The 13,896-nt window shown below is 41.6% G+C and overlaps 1 protein-coding gene across 1 annotated transcript; it reads left to right on the plus strand.

The window, feature by feature from the left end:
• The first annotated feature begins 5,529 nt into the window (after positions 1-5,529).
• LOC136885309 (zinc finger TRAF-type-containing protein 1 homolog) lies at positions 5,530-6,591 on the plus strand. Its single transcript, XM_067157821.2, has one exon. The coding sequence runs from the start codon at positions 5,530-5,532 to the stop codon at positions 6,589-6,591; it is 1,062 nt and encodes a 353-aa protein (XP_067013922.2).
• Positions 6,592-13,896: the final 7,305 nt, after the last annotated feature.

The following is a 13,896-nucleotide window of genomic DNA, read 5'->3' on the forward strand; positions in this document are numbered from 1 at the left end:
GAGTGTTCATATGTGCATTGATTTAATGATGATATGTATATTTACGATTGCCTGTTCTCATATTTGGCTGAAGATGACACTCACCAGCGTCGAAACTAGTTCCAAGTAAATGTTATAAATTATTTGGTTTAATATTACTATTGAGAAGGTGGATTTTTAATTTTACTTATCTATTATTCTCGGTTCAGTATGGACTTAAAAATGAAATTATTAAATTTAAATGTGAAGTATAAAGGTAAAATGCGATGAAGGATTTGTTAAAACCGAATTTCTGGCAACTTCCAGTGGTTTTCCAAAAAATGCATCATTCCATGTGACGCAGGGTTTCTTGGGTGCTATCTCCCCTGCAAATACTGGAATCATTTTTAAGGACACCCTGTATATGTACTTCTTATGGCGGGCTGCTGGTTCCCTGGCTATTTCAATATACGGTATACATCTCTTCTCTAAAAGGAATTCCACGAAAGATTTGCATCAGTTAAAATCTTTTAAAATATTATTCACTTTGCGTAGCAGATAATAGAATTAGTTATTTTTAAAATCCCTTAAGTCACTCATTTTTCTTGCTATTTGTTTTTACGTCACACCGACACGATAGGTCTTATGGCGACGATGGGAGAGGAAAGGCCTAGGAATGGGAAGGAAGCGGCCGTGGCCTTAATTAAGGTACAGCCCCAGCATTTGCCTGGTGTGAAAATGGGAAACCACGGAAAACCATCTTCAGGGCTGCCGACAGTGGAGTTGGAACCCACTATCTCCCGGATGCGAGCTCACAGCTGCGCGCTCCTAACCGCACGGCCAACTCGCCCGGTAATCACTCATTTCGTCATCGTCATGTTATGAGAGAAAATTAAAGCTGCAACATAAACGCATCCTTCTATGTCCAGTGGAATGAATGTGAGGACACTGGGAACTTTCGGTCTGGTTTTGAAAATCTCTAAATCATTGATTTACGGAGTTTCTCCAACCTGACTCTTGTTGAGTACAAATCCTGGTGGTCTCCACTGTTCAAGAATTCTGTCCTGCCCAGTACATTGATGTTGTTGTAAGCTACAACCTCAGGTTTCTGAACAGTGCTCCTAGTGCAATTGTGATGCCAGAAAAAAGAGCGTGCTAACAAAAAATCCTCCAATTAAGATAAATAAAATGGAGGACTTGAAAAAATGGAGGACTTGAAAAAATGGAAGAATAAATACCGAATACAGGAGAAATTCAAAGATTCTGGAAAACCGTGCATGAGAGATGTCACTGACAGAGAGATGTTCATTTGTTCGGTGTCTACTATCATAAAACCCAATTTTCCTAAGTTTTGGCATTTTTTTACTAAGTGATACGAGAAATCATTTTCTAGATGAATATTGCAATTCAACTAATGAAGACTTTTCTTATCATAACATGGTTTCTTGATGATAAAGTTCGTGGGAACTAACAATTGTATTCATAAAATCGTAAGATGATCGTTGTTGTGAATAAAAACCCTCGATTTAAAAATATTTCTTGATAAAGTATCCTTGAGATCTTTAATAGACATTCCTTAATTTGTATGTAAGATTGAACGCTTCAGGATTTCAAGTCAACTCAGTGCCGAAGCACTAAAATTATTTGTAGAAATGAATAATGTTCTGTCTGAAATTAAAAGAAAAAAATGATTATAAGTAAAAAGAAATGAAAGATGAAGTAAATATAATATATTATTTAAACTGTGTTACTTACTTCCTTGTTATTGGCTCCGTTGCGCGGAAAAGGACTCATTTCTGCTGAGGAAGTGTCTATCTACACTAGTGTCCAAAAGTTAAGCATAAGTTACGAGTAAGCAGGGCAACAGGAAATAGACCGCAAATCGCACGACATATGCACCTACCAACCTTACGTGTTCGCTCTGTGTAGGAAAGCAGTGTTCCCTGCTTTGACTAGCGGCGTAACTGCAAGGTAAACACAGCCAGTGCCCGCGCCCTATATTTCCTCAGTCGTGTGTGCCCTGTTATAGCGTGCGGAGTGTAGCCTTGTTGTGAACGTGACAACATAATGGCACAACGACGCCATCTGGACTCCGTTTTGCAGGGTAGAATACTCGGCGGCCTGGAAGCAGACCAGACACAGACCGAAGTCGCCGTATCCTTGAATGTGCCACGAAGTGTCATTTCCAGGCTTTGGAGACGATTTCGAGACGCAGGATATATTCGTCGTAGGCCAGTACCAGCAAATACAGTAGAGACAATACGCGACACTTACGGATTTAGCCTTGTTCAAATGGGAGACAATTCGACGGTGGCGCTCCTAGTGACTTGACCTGAAAAGTCGTGGTAAATTCAAATATCAATGGAAATGCATATACGAAAGTGGATGAATAAATTACATCAAGAAAGAAAGTATTATTGAGATATTAACTTCGGTCATCGGCCCCTAATGGTACGAAATGAAATAACAAAAAATTCAAATTCATCCACTGACCAAAATAAAATAAAAAATGTCGTGAAGAATGAATGGATGGACATGAACCCTACAAAAAAAACAGTGGATCAGACTCAAAAAGAAGGTAGTTAAGTAGAGTATTACTGACCAAGGGACCATTTATAAAGCACAATGATGCTTGATATCTGAAGGGGTGCTAAATTCACGTCTAAGGCCCCACAGAATGGTACATGTCGCGAGTAAAGTAGAACCATGGTATTTGTCATTTTGGGGTACTGATCAAAAGTAGCGAAGACTCACGGTGTTCCACACAAGATGGTATTGCAATTCGTACAGGGAACGCAGACCTATGGTGTTTCTCACACAATGGCGCCACTCATAGCCAACGCAAACCGGTAAGCTTCCTCACCTAGGTGTACTAGTCACGGGCGTCGGTATTCCCGTGGTGTTCCTCACATAGTGGGTACCAATCACAGGCAACGCTGACCCACGGTGCCGCTCATATAGCGGTACAACTCACAGGCTACGCCCAGACCCGCGGCGCTGCTCACATGGGTACAACGCACGGGTACTGGAATCCACCAGGCCAGGCTTTGTACTGCAACTAATCACAAACCTATTTCATACCAATTTAGTGATACTACTTGCAAGTACATGCAACCCATGGTGTTCCCCGCATGATGGTACGAATCAAGAGTAGTTTCATGGTTCTAATTCAATCATCCCTTGGTCGCCCCTTGTAGTTGCCTCTTACGACAGGCAGGGGATACCGCGGGTGTATTCTACATGTGCGTCCCCCACCCGCAGGGGGTGGTTATTATTTAAAGACTGAAGTTAGACATATAATCAAGATGTGAAATGGACTGCTGTGAAGTGGGTTGATCTTTCATTTATGCATTACTTTTTTTACTTTAGCATTCCTGACTGAACTTTTACGGTTAGATTTGTCTTTTTTTCTCATTTAAGAAACAATGTATCACCACATTAAGACACTTGGCAATAAAAATATCGGCACATTCCTTACACACATGATGCAAAGAATTAACATTTAAAAGCTGGACAATTTTCCTCTTAACATGAAGCCTACTAACAGAAAGAAAATCTATAAAATCCCGGCTTTAATCTGAGAAGAGGGATAAAAGAAAGAAAAGAATGAAAATGTTGTCGATAGTGATGCTTTGAGGAATATTTACGTACAATTAGAGTAAATATGTAACATACCCTTGGCCGTATAGTCGAGGATTTTTAAAGTCGCTGGCCTGGAAATGATCTGAACAGATCTTATAATTCTTACAAAAGCGTAACGTCCCTTCTTTCTTGTACACTTTATCCAAATCACTTCTGTGACATTTCAAAACCCACAGATCACACCTACAACAACACATCGGTATTGAAGGTTAACTATACAATAAAATATGCGTATTATATTTTAAGCCAGTTAAAATATGGGTCGAGCAGGCCAGAAGATTATGAAGTACTATAAAAATCTCTTTGTCACTGGAGGAATATATATGCAAACACAATATTATTTACATTTTCTTGTCACAAGGGTAGCGAAAGAAAGAGCGCGCATTCTTCTCTACTTCATACGTACTGCAGCCAAACACAGCACATACCTTTCTCCTCGTGTTGAGAGGAGATATCAAGGAAAGACACACGCTACTATTTAATTATGTCAACTCACTGAAAATGCATAAATAACACCAAAAACTTCACACACAAATACACGTGCTCTTATGACAGAATCAGTAGTTCTCAGGTCTACCCGCTAGAAAGAGCTCTAATAGCTGTCCCTCGATATCTCGCTGAGTGTCGCGTATTGTCTCTACTGTATTTGGTACCAGGTCGACCCTGGTCCGATATCTAGCCTTAACCGCCCGTCGAAATCGGAATGCACCTGCAAGACAATTGTCGGCGGAGCTTGCAGCCGTCTCAGGGTTTACCGTTTCCCGACAAACTGTGTACCGGAGGCTCAGAACAGCAGGGCTGTTTACCCGACGTCGAACGGTGTGCGTCCTGCTCATTCCAGCACAGAGACGGGCCCGTTAACTGTGGAGCCGTCTACATCGAAACTGGACCATGAATGAATGGAGGCATGTACTCTTCACAGATGAATCCCGCATCAGTTCGCAGAACGATTCCCGTCGCACATTAATCTGGAGAGAGCCGGGTAGCCGATACAACCACAGGAGCATCGTGGAACGGGATCAGTATGGTGGTGGTGGCGTCATGGTGTGGGGCGGCATCATGCTGAATGGCCGTACGGACCTGCACATCTTCATGGCTGGTGCAAGGAACACTGTTAACGCTCGGAGATACAGGGATGAGACCACATGTTCGACTCTTCAGAGGTGCGGTTGGTCCAGACTTCCTCTTAATGGACGCTAATGCCCGACCGCACCACGCTGCTCTGTTGGATGAATTTCTGGCTGGGGGAGACATTCATCGCATGGACTGGCCAGCGAGGTCTGCGATTCTGAATCCTATAGAATATGCCTGAGATGCATTGGGGAGGCGAATAGCATCCCGTCAGCCTCCACCAAGGACCCTCCAAGACTTTCGCATTTCCCTTTCGGAGGAATGGGATCGACTGCCACAAGAGCTCTTGGACCATCTGATAGAGAGCATGCCACGTCGCTGTAAAGCATGTGTGGCCGTTAGGGGTAACCATACACCATATTAACTGCGTATTTTGTTGTGGAAGACATTGCCAAGTTTTGTTAGTTGTTGTCAAAGGTGTATCTTAGCGATCAGAATCTTTCTGACACTGTTTTCTTGGACCAGTTTTGTGGCATATGGTGTGTGAGTCAGCTTCCGTTTGTTCAGCAATCCGTCTGACAATTCTATTAGCCGGTTTAGTTATTATGCTTAACTTATGGACACTAGTGTATTATATACCACTTAAATATAATAATTAATTAAATATAATATTTTATTAATAATTATTCGCTACTTGATAGGTCAAAATATTCAATTTTGTTCTATTAGACAATCTTCTTCGGGGAGACAGCACCAAAGACCTGAAGGCGACAATCTCCTAGTTACGTCCGGTAACAATGAATCAGCGGGTCAAACTCCGTAACTAGGCAACAGCAATCATGATCGAGAACTAAGAAGATGGCCCAGTCGGAACCTCTGCGATCATCTGCTGGAGAGACGTCAAAAGTATACAACGACGACGACGATCACAATGCCCAACAATTTGTGGAACCAGCAATAAAAAGGCCACGGTTCTTCAGTCCTCCCAACATTCGCAATGAAAGACTAGAACGTAGGTTAGGGACCATCTTATGCTGTACTGTCTGCTGGGACCTTCCCAAAGGCGCTGTTTACCAGTGCGCCAATGGCCATCTCATGTGTGTCGGATGTTTCACCCACCTCTTAGCAGATTCTAAATTGAGAGATGAAACGTCAACATGTCCCAGCTGTAGGGTAGAAATTAGTAGGTCATCTGTATGGAGGAATTTAGCTGTAGAGAAGGCATCCAATGAGTTGCCATGTACCTGCAAATTTTGTCACAGAGAATTTCCTCGATGCTCTATCCAAAATCACGAACAGTCGCTGTGCGAAGAGAGGATTGTTCGTTGTAAATACAATCGGATAGGTTGTTCGTGGTCCGGTCGAGATAAAGAAGTCTTATTACACGAAAGCAACTGTGAACATTCTCGAAGATCTGGATTCGATATCCTGACATCGCTCCAAATAATTGATTCCTGTCGAGAGAAGGAGATGAAGTCATTTGAAAATATTATCGACCTTCTCTCGTACGAGCACATCATGATAAATGATTTGCAGTTCAAACCCTTTCGCACGGAGGAGGTTATTCACCGACTGTTCTACGAAACGAGAAGGTTTACAGCTTTTAATAAGCAGTGGGCTCTGACTGCCCAGATCAGCAGTAGCCATCAAGACCCGGCTCAGAGCTACGACAGAGAAATAATTTATCAGTTAACATTAAAATCAAAAACAGTTTCCCCACTTCATGTAAGCTACGTCGTCTTGCGTGGACCGTTCGGGGATATGAAGGTCAACCCAGAGTTGTACAGCTTCGAGTTCACGGATCAGGACTACGATAGTCCGTACAACCCCTTACCGCTTGAAGATGGAGAGGAATGTAACCGGTTATTGGCTGAGAAATATATAAACTTCAGGTTCATCATGTTCCTAGCACCCAGCTAGCAAGGCGGAAGGGCATATTTTATTTGTAAGTTCTACTAATTATTTTAGGCTAAGTTGTATGATACCGTTGACAAGTTTGACCTGAATCTTCCAATTACTATTGCAATGTTTTCATTCATCCTAAAAAGGGGGAGGCGGGCCTCTTAGACGGTGACACAGTCTCTAAGGCCAGGATATTGGCGAAGGTGAGGGGGTGGCCTATACTAGAAACTGTCCCGACATTCGTCTCAGTACAGGAGAATGGAACAACCACGGAAAACGAATTTCAGGGCAGCCAACACTGGGGACCATCTCCTCTCCATTTCCCGAATGCAGAGGCGTAGAGCCACGATAGAGACGTGGCCACCGCTCCTCTGCTAGGTTGGTCGGTCGGAATGCAGGATAAATTGTACAGCCACGGATCAACCACGGCGACCCTATCTCTGCATCCAGTAACCAATCTTATGCAATGAGACGTGGAACCACAAGAACCGGTTTCAGTGATTCTGATCCCCCACTCATTGTTGCATGACGACGTCACTAGTGTCTGCTGTACGCACAGAGTCGTCGTTAAACACGGCTACTACTGCTAATAAAAGTGTTCATTCCTCTAATAAACAATTGTTTCTGCTGTGGGAGGGCAGGCATTTGGAGCATTGTTTTCTACCGCAGTACCTTGAAGTCATCCTGGATCGATCCCTAACATACAAGACACACTGCACAATTACTGGATGAAAAGGTGTCAGCCCATACATTTGCTCGACTATAGTTCATTTCTTATGAGTTTCGACTTGACACATTTGAGCGCTGCCTTTTGGTGGAGGCTAAGTGAATTAATAAACAGCTAGTCATAGGCAGACGCCCCGATATTAGAACTTCAGTCTATGTCACGCAACATTAGTACCATGGTTACCGCTTGCATCGGCAATATCTACGCGCGGTATGACTGTCCTATGTTTATTTTTCTCGCAGACGACTTGCACGACTCGTCGATGCTGCCAACCACTGTACTTAGGAACTAAATGGTACTGAGACCTGGACCACAATTACATTTTTTTCACATAGGTTAGGTTAGGTTAGGTTAGGTTAGGTTATTTATTTTTCTCGCACACGACTCGCGGTTAGGTTAGGTTAGGTTAGCCCTGGACTATGTTTAATTTTCTCGCAGACGACTCGCACGACTTAGCCCTGGACCACAATGGCGTTTCTCTTGACATTAATACACCACGGCATTCTATGTCGCTTACTGGTCACGAAATGATAGGATTGATAGAAGCAAAGCCTACTACTTCTTTCTTCGTACATAGCGCATCCAGTGCATCTGGCTATTGTTGATACAGAAAACATATCTAATTATATTGACATGGCGTCGTGCGATGGATGTGTTATTAATGTAACAAGTTTTTCAGCGAATTACAAGAACAACTTCAATTCTATGTACGTCACAATTTGATTACAAATAGCAGAGTATGTGAATGATGTGGCCGTCACGTCAAATTATTAGTGAATGAGAAGTTCAATCGTGTTGTTTTTTCGTGTCGTCGCCTAACCTCCACTACATTAAGGTTGGTTCCATTTACATACATTCTTCTTCTCTATTATACATTGTTTATCATTCAGGTTACATTTCCTTGTGATTTTTTCTTCCGGTGTCGGGAACGCTACGTACTACTAATAGTTATGCCTCTATTTCTTTTTTATATTCAATCACAAGTCGCGCGGATTTAGGCCTCTATTTCGTATCCATATTTAAGCATAACTAGCGCTATCTATGGTTTCAAGTGTTTAGAATCGTAATTACTGCATCGGGTAAAACTTCAGACCTTGTCACGCAAGTTTGTATCATAGTAATCATGGCTGACGGTGGGCGAATTGACACTGCCATTGGTTGAAGGCTAGTCCAGTGAAATGTCGTTCCCATAATTCAATACGCTTTACACTCTAGTTCCGGTTACCAGTGTTGTCGCTCTGTTCTTTTCTGTAACCACGTGCTATCAGCTGTGTGCTGTATTGTGCTCAGTTCTTTCCGCGGTCCTTGTCAGTTCACTCGGTCATTCTTGACAAAGCACCAACAATGAGGGCCAGAAATAATGAGTTGATTGAGCAGTAACACCGGCTCCCTAGAGTAACTACCTGATGACGTCTGTTCTTACCCACAAATGAAGTTTTTGGACACCTATCCGAGATCACTGAGGTCAATGCCTCATTCACATGTGGTTTTCCCCACGTAAACTTTTGTTTAGAAGCTCCACGTTAGCCAGATCCCTATATATGGGCTTTATAGTTTCAACTACAGATGTAGGAAGACTGTCCTTGTGGCTGTACTTAGATCCATCTAGCTGACTTCTATTACACCTGCACCGTGTGGCATCACCCTTTGGACATAACATGTGCTCAGGATGATCATCGGCAGTTTAAAAGCCTGGAGCTTTCAACTTTAAATGGCAAAAACAAAGAGAAAGAGGCACATTTTCTACAAAATAAAACCATGGCTAGATTCCTTAGACTCTTAAGACTAGTAACTAATCAAACGAAAATTGAAAAGAACTTAAGTCTTATGTTACACCCCCTTAAGCGATGTGAGTGTGCCAGTGGCCCGCGTGTCACAACGCATCAATTTCATCCGCCAGAGTGCATCACGTACAAGCACATGTCCACGGCCGACTTGATGCGTCGCTCTAGCTAGCTAGGAGCGCAGCGAGGGATCCAGTCGGCCGTGACATGTCAAAACTGCTTTATATTTTAACCACTAGGAACCCCACAGTACAAGCACAATATCCAGCGTTATTAATATGACGATGCTTTCACTGTATCTGACGACTATTATATCTTTTAATAAGATATTATTCGTTCCCTCGAGTTAAAATAGACACCTAGCGACATTACTACTGCTGATCTCGTCATTCGCTTTATGTGTGACACTGGATTAATAAAGTGTGTGTAAATTTCAAGTGTTCTGTCAGTCAGAGAACTTATGTTCCCTTTTGATTAATTAGTGACCATTTCAGATTAAATTAATAAAATATCTTTTAAATTTTGTAATTCATTTAGAAATTTCCTCGTTGAATGAATGATGTTTTGTTCAAAATTTCTTCCCATTTAATTAGTTCAGAGAGTATTATTTAAAAAAATACCACCACCATAATCTTATTAGCGGCAGAAGTCAATCTTTCTCAATTTTTAATGTAAGAATCTGGGAATTTTCAATAAATTTTGCTCTGTTTCATTAATCTAATCTGGTGACAGTGTCACCAGAGATCTTTTATATGTTGACATCGTACGACATGAGGTGTCGAATACCATTGATCTTTTTTTAGCTTTTTCCCACAAATGTGTAAGTTGCGACCTGAATATTCCAGAGAGTTTACGATGTTTTTATGTTGTCGTCTATAGCGTTTATTTCTCGTAAATCTCTCTTTCCTTTCTTTTCTTTCTTTTTTCTTTCTAGCTTAATGCGTTTACCCTCCAGGGTTGGTTTTTCCCTCGGACTCAGCGAGGGACCCCACCTCCACCGCCTCAAGGGCAGTGTCCTGGAGCGTGAGACTTTGGCTCGGGGGACACAACTGCATAGGAGGACCAGTTCCTCGTCCAGGTGGCCTCACCTGCTGTGCTGAACAGGAGCCTTGTGGGGGTTGAGATGGAAATATCGGAAGGGATAGACGGAAGAGGGAAGGAAGCGGCCGTGACCTTAAGTTAGGTACCATCCAGGCATTTGCTTGGAGGAGAAGTGGGAAACACAGAAAACCACTTCGAGGATGGCTGAGGTGGGAATCGAACACTCTCCTCCCGAGGCTGAGTGGACCCCGTTCTCGCCCTCGTACCACTTCTCAAATTTCGTGACAGAGCCGGGTCTCGAACCTGGGCCTCCGGGAGTGGCACTAATTACACCAACCACTACACCACAGAAAAAAGACCTTTAGTAGTCGTAGTAGTAGTAGTAGTAATATAGCAGTAATAGAATGCACATCATTTTCTCATTAGTTCAAGGAACGAAATAAATAAATAAATAAATAATGATCACTTCTGGATAATTATTTCCTGCCAATCTGCACCTAGTACACAAAGTAGAAGAAGAGATTCCTTTTTAGTCATACCCATAGGTTGAGAAGTGCCAATTATTCGCGCTGGCAAAGAAAACGAACAGAAGCTACACTGGGGAACTGTCCTCTTCACATTACTTTTAACATTTCAAGTGATATCCGTCTAATTTCACATAGCCTTCCTCTGTCTGGAGAAAGTATTTGACTGGGTGCCCAATTGGATGAAATGGAATGCGCTACGTGACCATTGGTTTCAGATGTTAAACGTCTTCACCAGTTGCAGAGAGTGCTGTCCTTCTGGATCATCAGGTAGGAGTCCACAAGGTTCAGTACTCGCACCCTTACTCTTCTTTCGTGTCGTGGAAACTGTCTTGCTGAGATCTTGAGAAATCAGCGCAGATATATCTTGATTATCAAGCCTCACTCAAAGCAGTTAGTGATAAATACAATTCCAACCCGACTGCTGTAATCATCAGAAGATTATTCCTGAACAGCTCTTTACATATATGCATCATTTGGGTCAAAGGCCAGCGAGCAGACCAGCTTGCCAAAGCTGGAGGATTCCTTCAGCTTTTGTTGCAAGAGAACTTCGTAAGGAAATTTGGACCAGCATTAACAAACGGCATAAACGGTATAACAATATATCGTACAATGATTCACCCATTCATCTGTTATGGAATTGCATGCTGACCAATATCAGCGCAACAATACCTTAGTGCTCCAAGTGAGTTTCAGCGGTGTTGGTTTCCCATGAATCAACGGAAGCACTGCGTTGGTTACGGTACAACAGCGATTTGACGAAATTTCACGAGAAGAAGCGACATGAAGGTTAAGTAACATCATAAGACACCCAGCACCTGATCAGTTAATTTTTGAAGGAAGTATCAGGGGTTAAGAACGGTAGGAGTGGACCAAGGTATGAATATGACAAGCAGTTTGGAGCAGACGTAGGATGTAGTTGTTACGTAGGAATGAAAATTTAGCACATGATATGATGTTATGGAGAGCTGCATCAAAACATTTTTGAACTGATTACCTGTCTACACAACCAGAAACAAATATTGCTGTAAGTAAGAACCCTGTAGTTCATAATTTTTGTGTAGTTTTTGTTTGCTTGATGTAAAGAATATTTTTATTATTCGTATATGGATTAGTAATTACCTCGCTTCTAAGTCTCCCTTATCTTGATAAAATATGTTGGTAACTATAATTATAAAAATCCATTACTAGACCTCCGTTCTGTTTAATATATACCTGGAGGAATTAATTGGAAATTGCTTTCAAGGAAAACAATGTGTGGCAGTTGGAGGAAAAAGAATTGAATGCATTCGATTTTCAGATGACATGGCGGTTCTAGCAGAAACTGAGAAAATGATGAATGCTATGTTGAAAAAATTGAACAGATCCTGTAAGAAGTTAGGCATGAAAATTCATCCAAGGCAATGATCATGGGGTCAAAATAGGACTCAACAACTAAAATAATACTTTCGGGGGAGGAGATCGAACAAGTGTCTAAATTCAAATATTTGGGAAGCATAATCAGAAGTGATCTTTATTGCTTGGACGAAGTGAAGACTAGAATTGCAATGGCCAAGGAAGCATTTATGAAAAAATGACACTGTTGAATGGGCCTCTAAATAGGGACCTTAAGAAGACGTTAGTGAAGTGCATTGTATGGAGTGTGGCGCTTTATGGGGCTGAGATTTGGGCGTTGAGAAAAGAGGAAGAAAGAAGACTAGAAGCATTTGAAATGTGGATCTGGCGGAAGATGGATAAAATCAGCTGGCAGTAAAAAGTAAAGAATGAGGAAGTATTTAAAAGAGTGGGGGAAGGAAGGAGAACGATATTGGAACGCATTCAAAGACGAAAAAAAGGTTAGTTCACTTCTTGCGACGAAATCGTTTAATAACCGAAGCATTGGAAGGGAAGATACAAGGGAAACTGAAGAGAGGAAGGACAGTGTAAACGTGAATAGAAACTATTGGAAGACAAAGAGAATGGCTGAAGACAGAGCAGCGTCGAGAATTCATGCGAAGACCTGCCGAGAGGCAGACCACCAGTGATGATGATGATGATGATGATGATGAGACCTCCGTTTTAGGCACTAATAGGTTAGAACGCAAACTAATTCGGTTAGTAGGAAGCGACGCCCAGCCCGCTCTTCCGTAATGTAGGAAGAGTAACATAAATTTTAGGGATTCTGATAGGCCGTACCCCTCCTGTCTATGCAAATCCCATAGCACAACCGTTATGCAGGGAAGAGCATAGGCTATTTGTTACTCGCTATAGTGCGTTTCCATTCTAACATATCGTCACCAAGGATGTGTCAAAATCTAGATTTAACTTCGGTGAATGACTGGCATCTAATTACATTAAGGGGAGGTGGACAACATTATGCGGAAAAGTGACATAAAAAGAGATAATATTTTAACGAGAATATCTTACTCCATTTTTGCAATATAACAGTTAAACTTGTACTTCTCCTTAACTGTTAGCATCCTAAAAGTTTTCAATGTTATTAGAATATAGTCTTATTCTATTTTTAAATATACTGTATGTACAATTTAACTTTTAGTATGCATCCCAAATTTCAGGTACACTTTTTTGGGTTATGACTGTACGACTTGAGGAAGTAAAATTTCAGAATCATACCTAATAGACTTGGTGTGCGATAATAGACTTCGGTTAGAACAAAAAGTATACTTACTTTTTATTTTCAGATACTTTTTTTTTTTTTTTTTGCTAGGGGCTTTACGTCGCACCGACACAGATAGGTCTTATGGCGACGATGGGATAGGAAAGGCCTAGGAGTTGGAAGGAAGCGGCCGTGGCCTTAATTAAGGTACAGCCCCAGCATTTGCCTGGTGTGAAAATGGGAAACCACGGAAAACCATCTTCAGGGCTGCCGATAGTGGGATTCGAACCTACTATCTCCCGGATGCAAGCTCACAGCCGCGCGCCTCTACGCGCACGGCCAACTCGCCCGGTTTCAGATACTTTAAATGTATGATCATGAAAATGACAAAATACCTTTTTTCAAAAAATAAGCCCTGTGGGTCATTAAGGAATAAATCTGTTTTTTTTAGTCTATCGTACAGATGAAAGTACACATAAATAGATTGTTTAATTTCGGCTCTGTATATTTAATTGTTCCTAACTAAAGTGTACCTGAAATTTGGGATGAATACTAATATTGTACTAAATTTAAAATATAGAATACCTCTCTTTCCTAGCAATATTAAAAACTTTTAGGATACTAACAGTTAAGAAAAAGTACAAGTTTACC

The sequence above is a fragment of the Anabrus simplex genome, chromosome 14, assembly GCF_040414725.1.
Source record: "Anabrus simplex isolate iqAnaSimp1 chromosome 14, ASM4041472v1, whole genome shotgun sequence".
Taxonomy (NCBI): domain Eukaryota; kingdom Metazoa; phylum Arthropoda; class Insecta; order Orthoptera; family Tettigoniidae; genus Anabrus; species Anabrus simplex.